General features: G+C 42.4%; 1 protein-coding gene across 1 annotated transcript; it reads left to right on the top strand.

Annotated features, from left to right (window-relative positions):
• Window positions 1-7,467: 7,467 nt before the first annotated feature.
• Window positions 7,468-19,176, top strand: MMADHC (metabolism of cobalamin associated D). Its single transcript, XM_086615649.1, has 7 exons — window positions 7,468-7,515; window positions 9,826-9,970; window positions 10,189-10,406; window positions 12,877-12,982; window positions 14,166-14,296; window positions 16,623-16,709; window positions 18,045-19,176. The coding sequence occupies exons 1-7, from the start codon at window positions 7,507-7,509 to the stop codon at window positions 18,237-18,239; spliced, it is 891 nt and encodes a 296-aa protein (XP_086471775.1). The 5' UTR covers window positions 7,468-7,506; the 3' UTR covers window positions 18,240-19,176.
• The last annotated feature ends 348 nt before the right edge of the window (window positions 19,177-19,524 follow it).

Genomic DNA, 19,524 nt, shown 5'->3' with positions numbered 1-19,524 from the left:
AGAAATATGTAAAAGCACCTAATCAGATTTGTCAGCAGGAGCATTTTGCTCTCAACAATAAAGATGCCCTCCCAGTTAATAGGTTTAGTTCTAGATATATTACAAGAGAAAACCCAATACCTCGGATGATTATTAGTCCATCTTGTTGTCTCCTACCCAAGGCTCCTCTGCGTAACAATTTTACCCCTGAAGTACCAGACCGATGCTGGGGAGCCTGGACAGAGTGACTTTACACATCTGTCTCTCTCAGTGGCTCATTATACAAAACATTTGGGAAATTACTAGTATGCAACACATCTGAATGTCTATCTTTTATTCCAGTTTTCACTAATGGCATCAGAAAGTCTTCCATGGACTTTAGTGGGCTTTAATGTGGATAATAAAAATCCTGATGAGACTTTGCAAGCAGGTTTTCTGGACTGATCCCTGCAATTCTAGGTACTACTCACCTCCCTCTCCCTAGAACCGAGCCGGGGATTTGCTCCCAGCACACAGGACAAAAGAGGGCAGGAGTTTCAGCATTCCTGCTATCATGTGGCAGCAGCATGCTTCACAGTGACTGATATCCTCAAGCTTCCAGCCTGGAGGTTTGCTTAAGCTCTGTAAATTTTTATAGAAAAGGCCTCCACCTGTCCTGACTTCCATGTTAAAAGAGATACTTTATCACAACATCCATCATCCATCCCAGCTCCTCAAAGTGGGAAGTTCTGCGATATCTGGCGTTCCACGCTGCCAGATGCCGGGCTCTTTCATTCACTGCCAGATGGGAACGGAGGCTCGTAACTCACAGCCAGCCCACGATGCCATAAACCTTTTTGCGAGACATACTTCATAACCGTGAGGGTTAAAAAGTATGACCCCATATATTTAAAAAACAATAAATGGGGAATTTAGTGGAGTAAGTAGCCCGTCAGGCATGGCACTATGTTTAAGCATCAATTTTGACTTCTCCGATTTTCCAAGAGAACACTGTCCAGATGGAAGAATAAAGATTTACTAAAATAGAAATGCCCTATAAACCCACTGAATTTGATACAGTTCTGATGGCAACCTGTCTCCTTACCTGCCACCTAGCACATCTGGCACGCAGACCCGGAGCCAAGCGCCTGGAAAACCATGTTTTCCGAGCAGACGCACGGCTGAGGACCACCACGGCCAAAAGCCAGGACTCAGAGCACTTCCAGCCTGCTGAGCTCACTGTCTTTCCCACCAGGAGATCGACGGGGAGAGCTCCATCTCCTCCTTCTCCTCCTCCTGCTCCCTGCAGATCTCTCCATCCAAGACGTAGGACAAGTGGAGCTTGGTGAGACAGAACAGCAGCGCTCCAGTGTAGTCCTGATGCAAACCAGTCCTTTTTCAAGTTCAAGTTAAATGTGGAACAAATTCAAGTCACACGAAGGTTAGCCCAGGCTACTTCTGGCTTCCAACCTTGTTGACAGTCTCAGCACTGAACATTTGAGACCTAAATTCCCTATTTGCCCTCACAAAGAGGCATATTTAGAGTCGGAGCAACACCTCCCAGTCGTAAATGTAAATACCTCCCCAAACCCCCAACCTGCAAACACCCCCCATCCCATTTCCCAGCCTGGCCATGTTGGACGTGGCAGGATCCCAGAGGTGTTGGTAGAAGTGATACCTGGAGAGAAAGGAGATGGGAATCCCCCCATGTGAGTGGGGAGGGCTGAAGGCAGGTTGCATGCTGCTGCTCCAAGAAAAATACTCCTGTTTAATCCCTACCATGCAAATTATAAAGCTTTTAAAGCTCAGCCTCCCCCTCTTCAGCTGAACATTTAAAGCTACAATAGGAATTGAGATGAATTAACGTCTGTCTTACAGCCTCAGATCCATCTGGGTGATCACCCATCAGGGCTCCTATGCAAAGGAAGTCGCCACATCTGGAAATGGCACATCCCAGTTTAATATGCTGGATAAATTTCTCTCTTTGGTAAAAATGTAAACTGGTAGTTTACAGATACAGGGGAAGTCATGCTGGTAAAGGATTTCCAGTAAAGCTCCCTAAGGTCCAGCAGAGTCTGCCCCAGCCAGTTTCCAGGGAAATGCTCGCTTCCTCCCTCTGTTCATTCGGACGCACGTTCAAACGGGCAGAGGAGCTGAATGAGACACAGAGCAACGCCCTGAGATAAAGGAGGAAATCCCTTTCGGGTCCACGGAAATAGATCTGGGGGCAATGTCTTTCCAAAAAGAAAACAAACCAAGCCAAGACTTATCGTGTGCATTTGCACCACTTACTAAAAAGCCTCTTTTCCCAGCGGTAGTGAGCAAATCTCCCAGCCTAGTATCTGGAAATGCCAGAAGAAGGAGATTGTTCATATAAACACATTCATTTCCAGGGGAAGTTTACTTTTCCTATAGCCAGAGGATGTTTACTTTTCTAGAAAAAAAAAAAAGAGCACGTTAAAACCTTTCTTCCCTTCCACTTCATCACCGTTTCACTGGCACTTAGGAACAGACATCCCTCGTTTCAAACACGAGGGTTAGTGGGTCAAGTGAAGGGGGAGCCGCAGTTGTATATGCAAAGAGAAAACAAATAGGGGGAATGAAGGAATAAACAACGAGGCCGAGTTGGAGCTTAGAGACCAGAAGTTCTCCGACCGGGGCAGTGACACGGGCAGGCAACGTGATGGCTGAGGTCAACTGAAGGAGCACGAGCTCAGGGCTAAGCTCTGCAGGTCTGACCCACGATGCTCCTAAATGTCACCGGGGCCGCAGGCTGAGACCCTCCTCCCTCCCTCTGCCACTGCTCGTGAAGCAGTTTTGAACCAGAGGGAATGTGAGCTGCTCCGAGAGCCGGCTGGCTTTTGGAATGCTTAGTTACCAATTCGCTGCCAGCAGGTTTTAGAGATCAAAAATCAATGCCAACGATCTTAACTCCCGTTTAACAAAGTCCTAATGAAGTTTAATGGACGCCATTAGGTAAATTGCAAGCGCCAGCACTATCCATCATTGCACAGACACGGAGATACTTTAAAACGCGTTTTAAAGTTTCGTACGTAAGTACAAGAAGAATAAAGAGTATCTCGTTATTTTTCTGACCCCTTAACAAGTTTCTGCAGCGTTCAGATAAGCACTCACAAATGAAAAACCACCGCTCTCACAATCGGGAGCAATTCCGCTGCCTCCAGATGAATCACACTTATTAACCGCAGCGTGAACTGGGCTGCATCAGCAGCAAAGTCTCACTCTGAGGACAAAACCCTGGCTCTGGGAAAACAGGCAAAAGCTGCAACTTTGATGCTTACAGGAAAATTCCAAAAGCCTCTATTTGGACAGGCTTAAAAAGACATTACCATTAATTTAAATGTCCATCGCTCAGAACCGAAGTACACAGGTTACGACAGCAGCACCACGGTGCTGAGGAGACACTGAAGATCATAGAATCGTAGAATCATAGAATGGTTAGGGCTGGAAGGGACCTTCAAAGGTCATCTAGTCCAACCCCCCTGCAAGGAACAGGGATATCCACGTCTATCTGCAGGCTGACAAACACTGAACTGTCCAGGAGCATTTGTTGTTTGTGTGAGAAGAGCCCTCTGATTTCCGTGAAAACAGAAGCACCTCATCACAGTAAAAGCCACAGTTCCACGCTGGATTTCTGGAGGTCTCCAGTCCAATCCCAGCACCTCATCTCATTGAGTTTTGAAGATCTCCAAGGGTGGAGTTTCCACAGCTTCTCAGGGCCCTGCAAGAGCAGAGTGGGGAAGAGCTGAAAATTCACCCTTTGCTTGTCTTAGGCACCAAAACAGCTTCTCAGGGACACCCCTGAGTCCTCTGCTTGCAGACCAAGGAACCCAGCGAGTCTGGGGATGGTGAAGAAGAACACCAAGTAGGGCTTGGAGTTGGGTTTTCAGGCAGAGGGTGGTGGTGAATGGGAAAGCTCCGTTCATGTCCCTCTCGCTCTGATGTTGCTGCAGCTGCTGAGACTCCTCCCCACACCACACCCCGTTCAAGCTGCCAAAGGAAGTCACTGTCACCAAAGACTGATAAGGAAAAAGAGCATCTCCATAACACAAGAGGAAAAGCTGGTTGTGCACTTCAGGTTTCACTGTTAAAATTGCTGCAGGTTCCTGGACAGAGATCGTTTCTTCCACCTTCATGGAAAGAAGCGTCCTGTTAACCAAACCTATGTGTGTTTTTCAGAAAAGACTTTAAAATGAGGAATTAGGTATAATCTTGTGTGCACACCTTCCTCTCCCCCAAACTGAGAAAAGTAATCTCTGAGGGAAGAATTTAATCAAAGCCAGCTGCTAATTACTTTCCTGACACCAGGGGAGAAGAATGTTGGCATCAGAAAGATTTGGAAGATTTTAATGATTAATATTTGATAAATCTGTAATTGGATCGTTTGATTTTGCAGTCTCCTTTGGATAGAGGTAGAAACTTTATGGAAATTAATCTTCATGAATTCAGGCCACAAACTTCAGGGGATGATAACTCATTGATTGATTTGAGTATCTTGAAGTGCTAACCCTGGAGAGAAGATAAATTGGGATTGCTTAAGGACAAGTCAATGCAGACTGAATCTAATCCAGAGTGCTTTCCTATTAAAGGAAATAAATTACCTTTTGTAAAGAGTTAAAGTTGAATTTCTCCAGTCTTTTTTTTTGTTCAGAGATTTGACATCAATATTTAATTTAAAAGCAAATGAGAATTAAGCGTGCCAACATTGAATTAATAAAATAGTTGAGTAGCGTGCAATAGTGAGCAAATGTTCTCACGAAAAAATGCAAAAAACAAAATTGCAACATTACAGCTATCTAATATATCATATTGTTTAGAATTGCATATAAGAATTATTTCTCGATCCTAACAAAATAAAGCAGAAATTCTATTACATTCAGTAAGAACAATGTAGGGCTGAATAGTATTAGTACGAACAACAAAAACAATTTCTTGCTCTGATTTTTAAATATTGAGTTATGTATTGAAACGTTTTGAACTGGTTTATGCAAACAACCCAGCAGCAAAGCCAAAAAAATTGTCCAGAAACATCTGGTTTATAACTAAAGCAAAGTAAAGGCCATGTGCACATTCACTGAGGGATTTGAACAGTCCATCTTTTATTTTGAAAGCAAGAGATTAAAGTTCCCTTTCCCTAACCAGCATTGCTGCTTTGAACAGACAGCAAAGAAATGGCGAAAAATAAGAAAGGAGGTCTTAATCCCAGTATTCCAATGTGGCTGGTGTGCCTTTCCCCTCCACTGCAGAAGCAAACAGCAATATAGCTTTTTTATACTAGCTTTAAAGAAGATTTGGGTTTGGGCACCTCTCCCCTGATATTCTTAATTCAGCATTTAAATAGTTGCATTAGTATGCACAGCACTTTCCGCACATGCAAGTAGGGAGGCTTTTGCATCAAAGAACTCGTGATCTAAATTAAATCACAATCTTGAAAAAAGGACAAAAAAGCTACCTGAAAACAACACTGAGCCTTAAGCTAGCTACAAAGCGTTCTCCCTTCCCCTTTCCCTTGATGCCAAGATTTATGAGAAGGCAAGATATACACACAGGGTGACCACTGTGCCAGGCAAACAAAAAAGACTGAAGACAAAGATGACGAGGTGCCTGGGCAGGGCTATTTCGGACTCAGAATTAGGAAACTCATAAAGAAAGCTTTGTTAGGAAAGCTGGAAAGATGCAGCATATGAGAAGTCATGGATTTGGTAGATGTGGCTAAAGTGTTTGAAGGGGATGAGGAAAAAGGCAAACACAAAGATGAAAAAGGAGTCCAAGACGATCCTTCCTACAAATGCACTTCAGGCCGCAGGAGAACGAATGTGTCATGTTCCAGGTGACAGTACAACAAAAAAGAGGACAGCAATTTGAACCCAGGTTAGGGAGCTGCAAAGATGTAAAAGATTTTGGAGATACAAAGGGAAAACCAGTACAATTCTGCGAACGAAGAGGGAGCGTGCGCAGGAACTCTATGAGGCTTTGGAATCAGTTCTCCAGCTGAGCCTCGCTGACCTTGGGTATATATTCCACACCCATTCCATGGGCAGCGATCTATTTCCTGAGCAGAACTCATGCAGCCAGTAGGGATCCATTCCAAACACGAGCTCTTTTGGCATTGCTCGTTTTTCTTGGAGCAGCAAGGACTTGCCCGCAACCACAGCTCTGAGCCCCTTCCACCGCAGCGAGCAGCGCGGAGTCAAACCTTGACCCCTTCTCTTCGCCACGGAGCACCGGAGGGTCCGTCTGCTGGAAGGGAAGCCCCTTCCAGCCGACTCCTGCCAAAAAGCTGCTCTGTGTCCACAGAAAGAAGGACTTCCATGCCTGTGCAGGCGTCTGCATCAATAACTTCTGTGGTTAATTAACTTTATGTAGCAGCAAGTACCGAAATGAACGGCTCTTTCAAGAGCTCTGCCCGCGGAATCACCTCAATCTAGCTCAGAATCGAAAAGTTTATTTTAATTAAAAGTTGGTTTTGCAAGCAAACCTCACCCCAGATCCCACCGAGTAGGCCCAAGGAGAAAAGGTGGAAAAACGAAGCCTTTCCACAACAAAGTAGGGAAAACAAGCCTTTGGTTCATTGAAGAGCTTTATTTTGTAAAACCTTTATTTGAGGAAACTACACACGGTGCACGAAGGACCTTTGTTTAGCAGAACAGGCATTTGCGCTCCCCGTTCCCACCGATTTTCCAGGAAATCCCCGGGGCCAGCGGCCCCCCGGCGGCCGCGCAGCTCCCCCGCGTTCTCCGCAATAAAACACCCTTTTTTTAACCCATTTTGGACTTCATTGTGCTCCCCGGCGGGGGCGGCGGTGTAAGAGCGGCCCGGTTTACGTTCCGTGACTGACTCCTGGCGCACCCCCCGGGTACTGCACCGCCGGTGCCGCTGCTGGCACCGCAGAACGAGGAGCCCCCGCAGCGGCAGCCACGGGCGCCCTTCCCCGCGCCGAAACAACGAGAAACACCGGGTGCGGCGCGCCCGCCCGCCCTGAGGGGCCATCCCCGCCGCCACATCCCGGTCCCGCTCCCGGCCGCTCCCCGTAGGGACGAGCCGCCGCCGCCGCCGCCGCTCCCCTCCGCGCCTTCCCACCGGCCCCAAGCAATCGACCGCCGAACGACCAGCCCCGCCTAGTCTCCTCGACACTCTAATCGAGGTGTCGGCGGATCGGCTCGCTCGGCTCGGGGACGGGCGGGGCGGACGCCCGTCGCGCCGGTGCGCCGGGGGGACGGCGCCCGGCGCCATTTTGCAGGAAGAGGGGAGCGGGGCGGCGGTGCCGCTGCCCCCGGTGCTCCGTCTGCGTTTCCCTCTCCCCTCCCGTCGCTGGCAGCTCCGTGCCTTGCGCGGCCGTTTCTGGGGAAGCGGGGGGCGGCGTGCGGGCTGAGCGGCCCCGCCGATCCGATCCGATCTTGAGGGGCGGGCAGGAGGTGAGGCCGCTCCGGGGCCGAGAGGTCCGCGGGCAGCCCCGGGCGGCGCCTCGGGGGCCAGTGCGTTCGCTTCTCTTGCAGGGGCCCGTCGGCGAGCGGGACAGCGGCGGCCATGGCCAATGTGAGTAGCGCGCGGCCCGGGGGCGGCTGCGAACCGGCCCCTCTGCCGCGGGAGGAGAGCGCTTCTCCGTGACGCTTGCGGTTCATTTCCCCTTTAAATCGTCGTGCTTTTGGGGCAGTCACCGATAAAAATCTTAGTTACACCAAGGTACGCTCTTATTAGGAGGTAGCAGTATCGTCATCCTTCCAGCTAAGCTTTGGAAGCCGGTTTCTGTGGCTATAATCGAATTGAGGATTAAGGAGGATGCGTTTTGTGCTTTTTTTAATGTCACGAGTTAAGATGAAACGCTTGGGTTCGCCAGGCTGCTTTCAGACTGAAGAATAAAACGCCCTTTATTGATTTAGTCTTGCCACGGGGGCGTGAATAATTAATTGATTCCAGAGGTCTCTGTGCACTTGTGTAATGCTGGGTACGTAAATATTTGCATTAAGTGGGTTCAGGCAACATCTGTGACTAACACCAACATCTGCAGGTGAAGTGATCCGAATTATAAGAAAAAAAGCTCTTTTCTTGTCATTACGTGTGAGCTGTAATCGCTTACGTCTGGTTTAGCTGTAATGTAATAATTGTGCAAAAACTAATTTCAATAATGCTTTTAAAAAAGGAAAAAACATCCAGTTGGAATCAGCAGGCTTTTGTTGTTACAGGAACTTTTTAAACCTATCGGTGTTTTAGACCTAGACAGTATAAGGCCTTGACAGTAAATACTCACTCTCAAGTCAGAAAATCAAACATGTGTTTATGCATTTGAGTCTTCATGACGTTGGTGGAACTTAACTGGATGCTTACTGACTTAGGTCCTGATACTTTGAATAGAGTTTTTGTGTTAGACACACAAATAGTACCATTCTCTCACTTTTTTTAAAGTAAGTTTTTTTTAACTTGCATATGTGTTTCATGTACACGTGCATAAACTTTTGTCGAATCAAGAATATAGCGCTTAAGGAAAATCCCTACATGTCACTTCCTCAAAAGGATTTCTTTCCCTCAGCTGGAAAATAAAGTTTTTCGAAAGCACACATGCTGTGACAAGTGGGATTTATATTTTCAGTAATGCATGCTTGCGTGCAACTGTAGTCAGGAGTGTTAGTGCGTTTGTGTTGGAGTTAAGTAGTCTTTAATTTTTTTTAAATTACACTTCTAACTCTGTTTTGCGTGTATGATTGGTTATTTTTGTTATGCCTGTGTAATTGCATTATGAAAGCATTCACTATACTTTTAAAGTATAAAAAAGTAAATCAGACTTTTCAGTTTATTCATATCACCTGGATAATTCTTTTTTAAAAGATAATCAAACTACACACACAAAACCAACAAAAACCCCCCAGTAACAGTTGCTCACATTGCTACTTACGCTCCAGTCCGTCGCTAGGCCTCAGAGTTAATGCTCATGGTGAGGAGCTACCAGCTTTCTGTTTCCTGTGAATCAGCTCCTGGTAGGATCATCTTCAGCAGTTGAAAATGATGTTGACAGTACAACTCTGTGGCGTGAAGCAGATATTCTGGCGTGTTCCAAGACCACGGAATTCATAATGGTTTTACGGCTTATTGGCATACTGATGTGTTTGGAGTGATGCTTGTTTGTAAGTGTACTGAGTTTGCAGAGCTATATAACGTTGGCTGCCCTCACTTCAGTTTTGTACATGTTTATGGATTTTGAGAGCAAAAGAAGGAAGCTGAAATTACCACCTATCTGTTTTGATAGGTCTCCCTGCGTCCTTCAGGGCTGTTGGTATGTGTGCTTTGCTGGCAAAGAAATACATGTAAGCACACATGTGTGCGTGCTACAAAGTGTAGCTATAGTGATACTATCTCATGTCTCCCTCCAGTTTTTTAAAAAGTGGGAGAATAGGCTGGCTAACGTTGGTGCTAGCCTTCAAGGATATCAGCATTTATTTAATCAACAGTATTTCTAGGTATTTCTGATAATCAGTCCGGTGATTGAATAGTGACAGTCATGAAAACAATGACATGCATGAAAATAATCATGGAAACAATCCCCATCCATAACTTAGTTTAGGTTGTGAGGTTTCAGTGGTGCTATTTAAGCTTTCCAGGCTCTTTTGTCACATGAGAACGCCTTTCAGTAAGTGTTTTGAGGCTTTTCCTCTACTTGGAATACTATGACTATTAAAATGTAATAATAAAATACTTTTAAAACTTGATTTTACAGAAACACAATTGATCATAATTAAAATTGTAGTTTAATTATCGAGTGAGGATTTCTTTTGTGATCCACAAAGCTGTACTTAAACTAGTACTTGTTTTTGCTAGCAGTATGTAATACTTATTTTGTTTTTGTCTTCTCAGGTGCTCTGTAACAGAGCAAGATTGGTCACCTACCTACCAGGGTTTTATTCCTTAGTCAAAAGAGTTGTAAATCCCAAGGCTTTTTCTACAGCAGGTTCCTCTGGCTCAGATGAGCCTCATGTTGCTGCTACACCTCCTGATTTATGTAAGAAAAAGCAAATTCATTTTCTTTGAATTCGTGTGCACCCCATATAAATTTGGGAACTCTGAAGTGTGCTTTTTATGTCAGGGCCCTTACTTTTACTTGTGCATTGTGATTACTTTGCTTATATAGATATTTGTACGGGAGAGGTTTTTTTTCTTCTTTTTGTTTTTTCTTTCTTTTTAGATGTGATGACTAAAGCAAGGCCTTGACTTTTGCAGGTCCAAGAACTGTATGGCCGGATGAGGTAATGGGTCCGTTTGGACCTCAGGACCAGAGATTCCAGTTGCCTGGTAATATTGGTTTTGACTGTCACCTAAATGGTACTGCTTCTCAGAAGAAAAGCCAAGTTTCAAACAATCTGCCTGATATATTAGCAGAGCCTTCAGCAAGTGAAAGGCATGAATTTGTAATGGCACAATACATAAACGAATTTCAGGTAAGAACAGGCTGCTTCCATGTGAAGCTGATATCTCTTGTCTTAAGAGAAACATAACTAATCTCCCTTCCTCTTGAAAAAAGATATCGTTTTTCTAGATGGTTTGGAAAGATGAACTTCAGCCGAGGTGGGCAAGAGATTACATAGAACCTAGCTGAAGTTTTTTCTTTTAGCAGAAAGAAGTATTTCAGGGTGTGGGGTTTTTTTAACTGTATGGCTAAGCAGTGCTTAGTGAAATAGCGTTTTAGTAGTGACTGAATTATATGGATACGGGAAAAGAAAACTTCAGTTTCAAAACTTGCAGTTTGCCGAGCCTCACCACCTTTTGCCAGATAAAACTGGTTGTTCCTTCAGTATTTTATTTAGTGGATCTGGACTTGCATAGTTTGGACAGTGTTGAGGTCTGACAACCATTGAATTCCCACAAGAGAAGCAGATCAGCGTACCTCAGGTCTTGCAATGAGGCTGCATTTTGGCGACAGCAAAGCTTGCAGTGAGTCAGATGCATTGTTAACAGCAAGCAGCTTGATAATTACTAATGTGATTGCAACATTTCAACAAACGTTCAGTGCTACTCGCTGCTGACTCGATTTTCCGGGCTCTCTGAGTTTGTGACATGCTCAGACTTCGGAAGTCAGTTAGGAAATCTCCACTGTAAAAACTGTGTATGGCTTTTTTTGTGCATGCAGTGTTGTATTCCAAAGTGTTCAGAAAGCGTAAGCTTCTGGTGAGCTCCCCAGGTTCTGTTTTCAGCTTGTGTGGATCATGCTTTCTGTTAAAAGCCCAACAGAAAATTCTAGTCCTTTGTTTGTTGAGTGCAAACCAGGTGCACTGAATGCAGGTCTGCTTTCCAGCGAGGTTACTCCTATAATAAAATGCCCAGTGCAGCTGTTGCTGTCCAAAACGAAAAGGAGAAACTGGAAAGAGCAGAGGCAGGTTTTGCAACTGGTATTCAGAAAGCAGTCAACAAGAGTCAGCTCTGCTTCATGCCCGTGGTGTTTAGGAATCCATGAGCAGCATTTGGCTAATGAAAATGCTGGACTCATCTTGGGAGAGGACCCAGATCTGAGTGATGGGATCAGTTGTATGCAGGAACCTCACATAGGTTGCTGCAGCAAGCAGGAGAAAAGCTCTGTGCTGCTGAAGCTGAGTCAGGCACCAGTCCTTGAACCAGAGAGGGAAACGTCAAACCTCTGTGACCTCTGTGTACCTGAGATTGATGTATTGGTTTTGTCTGAGCGGAGTAAGTGGGCCTACCATCAGTGTCAGAAAGTGGTCTTGCTCTTTGGAAAATGGTCATGGTCTCTTGATGATTGTGTGCTAGGTAAGCATATGGATTATGTAAGTGGTGTTTAGCTGGATAGAATGAGAGCAGCAGACAACAAATCACAATGGACTACTGTTCTAGTAAGGGAAGCATCCTATAGTTAGGGAGAAAAGAAGGGGTTTGCCAGCGTAACTGCATGGTTTGTCAGGCTTAAAGTACCAACTGCTCTGTCCCAGTGACTTAGCAACCATAATGCCAGGTGCACATGGGAACACACGTATTGAAACTGCAGTTAGTGTCTGGTGTTTGTCTGTGGTTGTGTTTGTTTTCTGATGGTTTGGGTTTTGCTGTTCTTGCGCGTGAACTTCGAGAACAAAAATGCTATAGCTGCACTGTGTTTTCAGTGTAATGGTTTTCTCTAGGGAGAACTTTCCGATAAAGACAAGTGTTAGGTAGGATTTAATTACTGAGCAGTACATTTCAGCCTCAGAGAAACTTCCTGAAATTCCTTGTAAATTATGACATAGTTAGAGCTAGAAAAACTGTATTAAGGCATTCGACGCCTATGACCTAACAGTTGCTATCCCAAAGGAGGCAGCTGTTGTTACTACCTTCTTAAGGGCATTTTAAGCTTAAATGCTATATATTTAACTTACAGTTGCACTGTTTGTAACGTACCCACAATAATCTGGTTTGGGTTTTTTAGAAACTGTAAAACTAAAAAACGTGTAAAGAATAAAAATGGTATTGTTGGAAAACTGTTCTGCTTTTCCAGCTACAACAGCTAAAGCTGAAAATACTGATAGTTCAGAGCTCTAGAACTGTGGTCTAACTTGAAAATAAAGTTTTATTCTGGCTCAGGTAACGTGTGCATGTCTGAAATCTTATCAATCGCTGTTGTATTGAATACTTAAGGCCGTCGTTTCAGAAGGATGCTTTTCAAAAATGTCTGTATTGATTAAGGCTTTGAGATAATACGGTTACCATAAAACATGAAGCTTAAAATTTCCATTTAGGTTTAAGTAATAGGTTGTACTTGTATCTGTTCCACTTTTAATATTTGAAAACTGAGTTTTAAGTCTCATTGCAAATCATTTTTCTGTGAAACTGCTTGGGTGTACCAGTGCACATTTGGTCTGGCGTACAAAGTTATTCCTGTTATATATTAATGAATGATAAGGTTACAATTTTCATTTTTCTCAGGGTGCTGATGTTCCACAGAAACAGCAAATAAATAATGCTGAAACTTACTTTGAAAATGCAAAGGTAGAATGTGCAGTACAAGCTTGTCCTGAGCTGTTACGAAAAGGTATGTTTTTCACTTGTTTTGACAGCTAAGAAGTTAAAACTTTTTAAATGTATGTAAGTGAATGTTCAGATGTTGTTGATGCCACAGAAAGTTTAATAGAAAAGGAGCTACTGGAACGAGTCCAGAGGAGGCCACGAAGATGATCCGAGGGCTGGGACACCTCTGATATGAAGACAGGCTGAGAGAGTTGGGGCTGTTCAGCCTGGAGAAGAGAAGGCTCCAGGGTGATCTTATTGCAGCCTTCCAGTACCTAAAGGGGCTACAGGAAAGCTGGAGAGGGGCTTTTTACAAGGGCGTGTAGTGACAGGACAAGGGGCAATGGATTTAAACTGAAAGAGGGCAGATTTAGGTTAGATCTAAGAAAGAAATTCTTTACATTGAGGGTGGTGAGGTACTGGAACAGGTTGCCCAGAGAAGCCCTGGCTGCCCCATCCCTGGAGGTGTTCAAGGCCAGGTTGGATGAGGCTTTGGGCAACCTGATGTAGTGGAGGATTTGGGGTAGTAGGGTGATGTAGTAGGGGGATTGGAACTAGATGATCTTTGAGATCCCTTCCAACCCTAACCATTCTATGATTCTAATCCAGAGTTAATATTTTACAAAAGAAAAATACATACTATAAAATGAAAACTGAAACTTTGCTGTTGGCAATACTTTGTCTATCATATAAAATTCAGTGCCATTTAAATTCAAGATCATCTGGAGTGGGAAGTAATTTTCGGCTGCTTCTTTAGTGTCAAGTGGATTCTGGAGCTAATTTACTATCTAAAAACCAGTTTGTGTAAAAATTGAGTCTTTTGGCACTGCTTAGTAAAATAGTAAATTGAAGTTATGGAATTGCTTGAAAGCATGGGGTTTGTATCTTTCTTTAATTTGCTGAAGGAGGAAATGATTGAAATTGCATTGGAATAAAACTTTCTAATTTTACAAGTGATGTAGTGAAAGAGAGAAGAGACTGCAATTGGGCTGAACACTTGGTCTAGATGCTGAAGAGAGCAGAGTTTTCAGAGAGTAAAAAAGAATGAACCTTTGAGCTTTTAATTCTGGGAAGTGTTTTTTTTCCCTCTCACACTGAAAATAAGGCTCCATGAAGCCTGATCGTGACTGTGGTGCTTCACGTGCGTCTAAAACTGAAAAATCAAAATGTAAGAACAAGCCATAACGTGTGAATTTCACTTTTTTTAGACTTTGAGTCAATGTTTCCAGAAGTGAATGCCAACTGTTTAACAGTATTAACTGTCACCCAGAAGACTAAAAATGACATGACAGTATGGAGTCAAGAAGTGGAAGATGAGAGAGAAATGCTGTTAGAAAATGTAAGTAGCTGACAGAAGCATCAGCTTGTTTTTGTTTGTAGATAAATCTGTGAACTGTTTGTGTATTTCAGTCCGTTTCTAGCTTGGATAGTAGTATACTGTATTACTTTTTGGAGCATTTTTGAGCTATTCCTGTTCTCTTACTGATAAAATAGCTTTTTTTCCCCAGCTTTGTAGCTTTTTGATTACTCTACCTGAAATGTCCCATAGAACTATTAAATTCTTTATAGTGAGGTGAGTCAAAATATGCTAAAACGTTGTAAAATGCTGCAGTAAATTAATAAAAATTGTTGTCCTGTTGCAGTTAAAGAGCAGCAACTGTTTTCTCACCTGATTTCAGCTTTAGTACAATGCATTTTGTAGGATTTCACTGCTATCTTTGTTTTTCTGTGATGCAATTGAGATTCCAGTACAGAGTCTGTCGGTGAGTGTGTCCTTACTTAGGAAAAGTTGGTTGCTCTGATTTTTGTGGGTTTTTTTTTTCCCCATTGTGATAATGGATATGGTTAATCCTTTCAGCTGGGATATTCGTTATATTTATTAAACCTTAGACCATGTTCATGAACTTTATCTTCTTCTGTTGCCACTAGAGGTCTCTCTGAAAATCACTTTATTTCCCATTCTTCACATTTTTTTGGTGTGTTCTCCAGCAGGTGTCAGTGTGCACCACTGCTGGCATTCTTTTCTTAGCACCTCAAAATACAACATTTCTGTGTATTACTTGTTAAAATTTTTCTAAAACTAGTGAAAATCATTCATCTGTATTGTGGTGGTCATATTTATGTTTGAAAATAGTCTGGTAATGTCCTTTTCAATCCTGCGAATTGCAGATGTGGCCTGTATCAAGCAGTGTAAGCATTATCACAAAAAAAAAGGAAAAAGCAGTCCAAAGGATCAACATAAAGATTACACACAAATTAAAATTCCCTTCATTTTAGTGTGTTCTTCTCTTTGAATTATTTATGGTCTGTTGGTCTTTGGCATTGTAATCTGGTCTAATTATATGTTAATTGGCATCTTTCTTCCTTGTGCACCTCCCTGTCAAGTCTAATACAGTCATCGTAGGGGTGTTAGGATGTTGGATGTAACCTCCCGGCCTAAAGGTTACTAACAGCAAATTCACAAGAAAATGCTGTCTGTTTGCTTTGTAGATGGTTAGAAGAAACCTTAAAAATACTAATTTAATGTGAGAGGCTTGTGCTGAAGCAGGGAGGGTTATGGACAGCCAAATCTAAATGTTTACTGTAGTGAATCGCGAGGGTTTATTAACCTCACTCCGAGTGATTGCTGAGGGGTTGTTGCAACACTGGATCAAAAGATATACGTGTGTCAGAAATGGGATCCCTAAAATACTATTTTCAGGTGGCTTACTTAAATTTGTGCCTTAATTTACAGTTGAAACGTAGTTAATGATCAGAACCTTCAAACCTCAAAATACAGAACAGGTTATAAAGGATAAACTTCCCTTATTTTGGACCATTAAGGGCCTGAAGCTGAGTAATATTTCTATAATATATTTCTGTAAATTTGAAGCCTTGAGCTGCTAAGGGTACTAATATAAAGAACAATCCAGTTTTTATAACAGAAAGTAAATAGAGTATTATATTCATTCTGAAGTTAGAAAGACTTTTTTATGAGATATGGGGATTTCACCTTTTGAGGAAGCTGTATGGATTCTATTAGTGGGAGAGTTCAAAGCATCATCCACCCTGACCACCAGTCCATTACAAGAAGAGAACTGGTGTAAAAGTCAAGTGCTTATGGAGCTGTTTACGATCATGATGCAAAACTGAAATGTTCTTTGAAATAGTTTGCAGTTTAACGTTTGTAGTGCAAGAAGAACTACATAATACTGTCCTGTGGGCTGACATAAGACCTTCCAGCAAAATGATGTTTTTCATATATTTATAAAAATATATTTAATGCTGCATTTAGTGTCAAATTTGTGGAGTTTAGGTGAGATCTGTAAACTCGTGGAAATAACACAGAAATACCTGAAGTAATGGTTGACTTCTTAAAAAGGATAACAGGTATGATTGCAATCTGCATGAATAATCAAAGCCATTACATTATTCCTTGTACAAGCTGTTCATCTATGACTGACTGGCACAAAGAACACTTTTAGACCTCATATGATTGGAGTAGCCTAATGTATGCCATTAATTAGAATCCTCTTCATACTATTAATGTTTTTATTGAAAGCGTGTTGAATTTCTCATTTATTAGTAGAGGCCAAAAGAAATCTGTGCTTGTTCCTTTTCAGAATATTTTATATGTGTAACGAAAATGTCATTTGATATCCTCCTTTCCCTTTGTTTTCTTTAAGTTCATCAATGGTGCCAAGGAAATTTGCTATGCGATTTGTTCTGAAGGCTACTGGGCTGACTTCATTGATCCGTCCTCGGGACTGGCAGTAAGTTCTGTGCTGTGTGGAATATGCAGTGGACACCACCATCTCCTAACTAGCAGTGACATTTGTATTCTCTATGGGTTAAATCCAGCTTTTTCATGTTGCCCAAAAGCTGTTACCGTAGGATAATTCCTGTCATAAATTAGGATAGGTTAGTAACCCTGACCTGTGTCAGCTGCCATTGCACTTGGCACCCTGGAGAACACTGTTGAGCAATGAAATTGGATTTTAGATAACTACAAGTTTTATGCCCAAAAGCTCTTGGTCTGCACAATAGGCTGGTTATACCCCCCCCAAGGTAACTTGATAGTCCTGATACCTATTTGTGTAGATGGAGAGTCTTAAAAACTCTCTTTGCACTAGTTAATGATATCTTTGTTACACAGAAAAAATGAATGGCTTGTTCCTATTAAACAGTGTTGGCATTCATTATCGGATTACACCAGTTCTCGGGAGGAGCTGACAATTTCCTACCAAGACATCTGTGAAACATAAAGGGTCTTAAAACTTACAAGAGAGAAACAAGAAAGCTTCTGTCAAAGCATGAGTGTATATGTATTTTTGTCTGAGAACTGACCGATAAAATCGTGTCATAGTTGAACATAGTCATGGCAAAGCTCAGTTTAATGGGTTTTTATTTAAAAACACTATGAAAGGCAGTGATTTATTGTGTCAACAGAGGCAAATAGCTTTAACAGGGGATGTTTATAAGGTGAACAGGCTGTTGAAGGTGTGCATAGTGCTTAAAGCTTCCCAGATTTTCCATATGTTTAAGGAATAGTTACGAATTAATGAAAGTAAGGTTCTGTGGGCTCCAATTCGACAGCATTGTCCTTACCAACAGCCTTTTCATGAGGAGTAGGTTGTTGGTCAGAAGCTTCCTCCTGAGATAAAGCAACTGAAATACCTGTTTCCAATTTACACACGTTTTTTTGCTCTTCAAAGCACGTTTCTTCATAGGGAGCTCATTGAAAAGGTACGTGTGTCTTGTGCTATTTCACAGAAGGGTTCTATCCTTAATGCCTGTAGAAGTAGCAGAACCTTTCCAAAGCATTTGAGGTTTTTTCTATGTAGGATTGATTAGACATTCAAACACAGTGATATGCCGTCAGTGATGAAGGGAAATCTTTAAAGATGGGGTACCAGTCTAACCAGAGGTGCCCTGCTTCCTTCCCTGTGTAGATTTCATGAATAAAACTCTATATAAAATTTCCTCCAACAGATGTAACTGGTACTTCTGGGCTTAGGTTTTGATTTGTTTTAAAAAGGGAGAGTTCTGACATTTTAAGTGTTCTTGGAAATGTTCACGTGAATTTTTTTTTTTTCCCCCCCACCTAGTTTTTTGGACCTTACACAAACAACACTCTGTTCGAAACAGATGAGCGCTACCGCCACTTGGGATTTTCCGTCGATGATCTTGGCTGCTGCAAAGTTATTCGTCATAACATCTGGGGTACTCATGTGGTCGTAGGAAGTATTTTCACTAATGCTGAACCCGACAGCCCTATCATGAGAAAACTGAGAGGAAACTAGCAGTCAGCAGGGTTTCACGAGTTCTTACAACCTTTGCGTTCTTTTACTTGATGATTCTCTCTGAGCATTGTCAGGAAATGCCACACTTTGAAGTATTCCTGGCTAATAAAGTAGCTGTTATTTATGTCAGTCTTTGTGAATATGTGTTCACCACATGTGACTTCGAATATTAATTGACGACATTCAAACAGATACCTTTATGTGCCACATGAATTTGAAGCTGTGAGGTTCCTTAATCTTGAATGAGTTCAAACGTACATGTACATAGCTTTCTGCATATCCTTTTTTTAATATTACCTTACAAGCCGCATTTTCTTAACCATTTTCTCTTTCAGTGTCTGACAAATCTGTGCTCTTAGTATTAAAAATCCTGGTGCCACTGAGGTGTCTAGGAATTTCACCACTTACTGAAATAAGTGGCAAAAAAAGTGGAATAAGTAATACAGTTGTTCTCCCAGAATATAGAACTTAATAAAAACTGCAGAAGTTAATGCTGGACTAATCACTCATTTGCTATTCTGAATGAGAATAACGAGATAAGCTTTCAGCAGTCTCTAACTACAAGTAATACTTCACTAGGGAAGTGTTCACTTGATTACTACATCTAGAGACGCACTAAAAAGTCTTAAATTACTCTAGAATCAGTCATCTCAGTGTTTTTGTCTTCGCATTGCTTGGGGTGTTATTTTCTCAGTGTTAGCTAAATATATTTAATTAGTTTATATGTGTAAATGTAATTTAAAGTTGCTTTTGTAACTTTCTTAGGTCATTAAATACATTGTGGGGGGAAAAAAAAAGATAATAGTGCAATGCTTGGATATCATCATTGTTTTCCTGTTCTTGGCCGCAATTTAGACTTATCTCTGTGGAGTTTTGAAATACCTGCACAAAGAGCAATTACGATCAATTATTGCAATTACAATCAATTATAAAAATATTTCAACAGGATGGTTTCAGTGAACTAGTCAGTCTCTTCAGGTATCATAAAAACAATGAGGTCGAGTGGAGTTACTGGAGGAAGAAGAGTGAAGAAGATTCAAATCACCTGAGATACCAAAGCTGTCAGCTGCCCCACAGCAGAGACTAACGAACCGCCTCAATTTTAATCTCCCCGCAGCCAGTTAGCGGGGTCCTTTGTTACTGCACCACTGCAGTAGCTGTGCCAGGTCGTGCAACACTGGGAATCCTTCTGACTTGACTCTGTCACAGTGTTGTGCAACTTTTGTCTGGATCGTGGCTGCACAAGACGATGATCTGAGAGGTTCAGCTCCCTTTCAGGCAGCTA

Source organism: Tauraco erythrolophus, chromosome 8, assembly GCF_009769465.1.
Source record: "Tauraco erythrolophus isolate bTauEry1 chromosome 8, bTauEry1.pri, whole genome shotgun sequence".
NCBI classification, from domain to species: domain Eukaryota; kingdom Metazoa; phylum Chordata; class Aves; order Musophagiformes; family Musophagidae; genus Tauraco; species Tauraco erythrolophus.
Note: the sequence above shows the minus strand (reverse complement) of the source record. Positions and strands in the feature narration are given on the sequence as shown.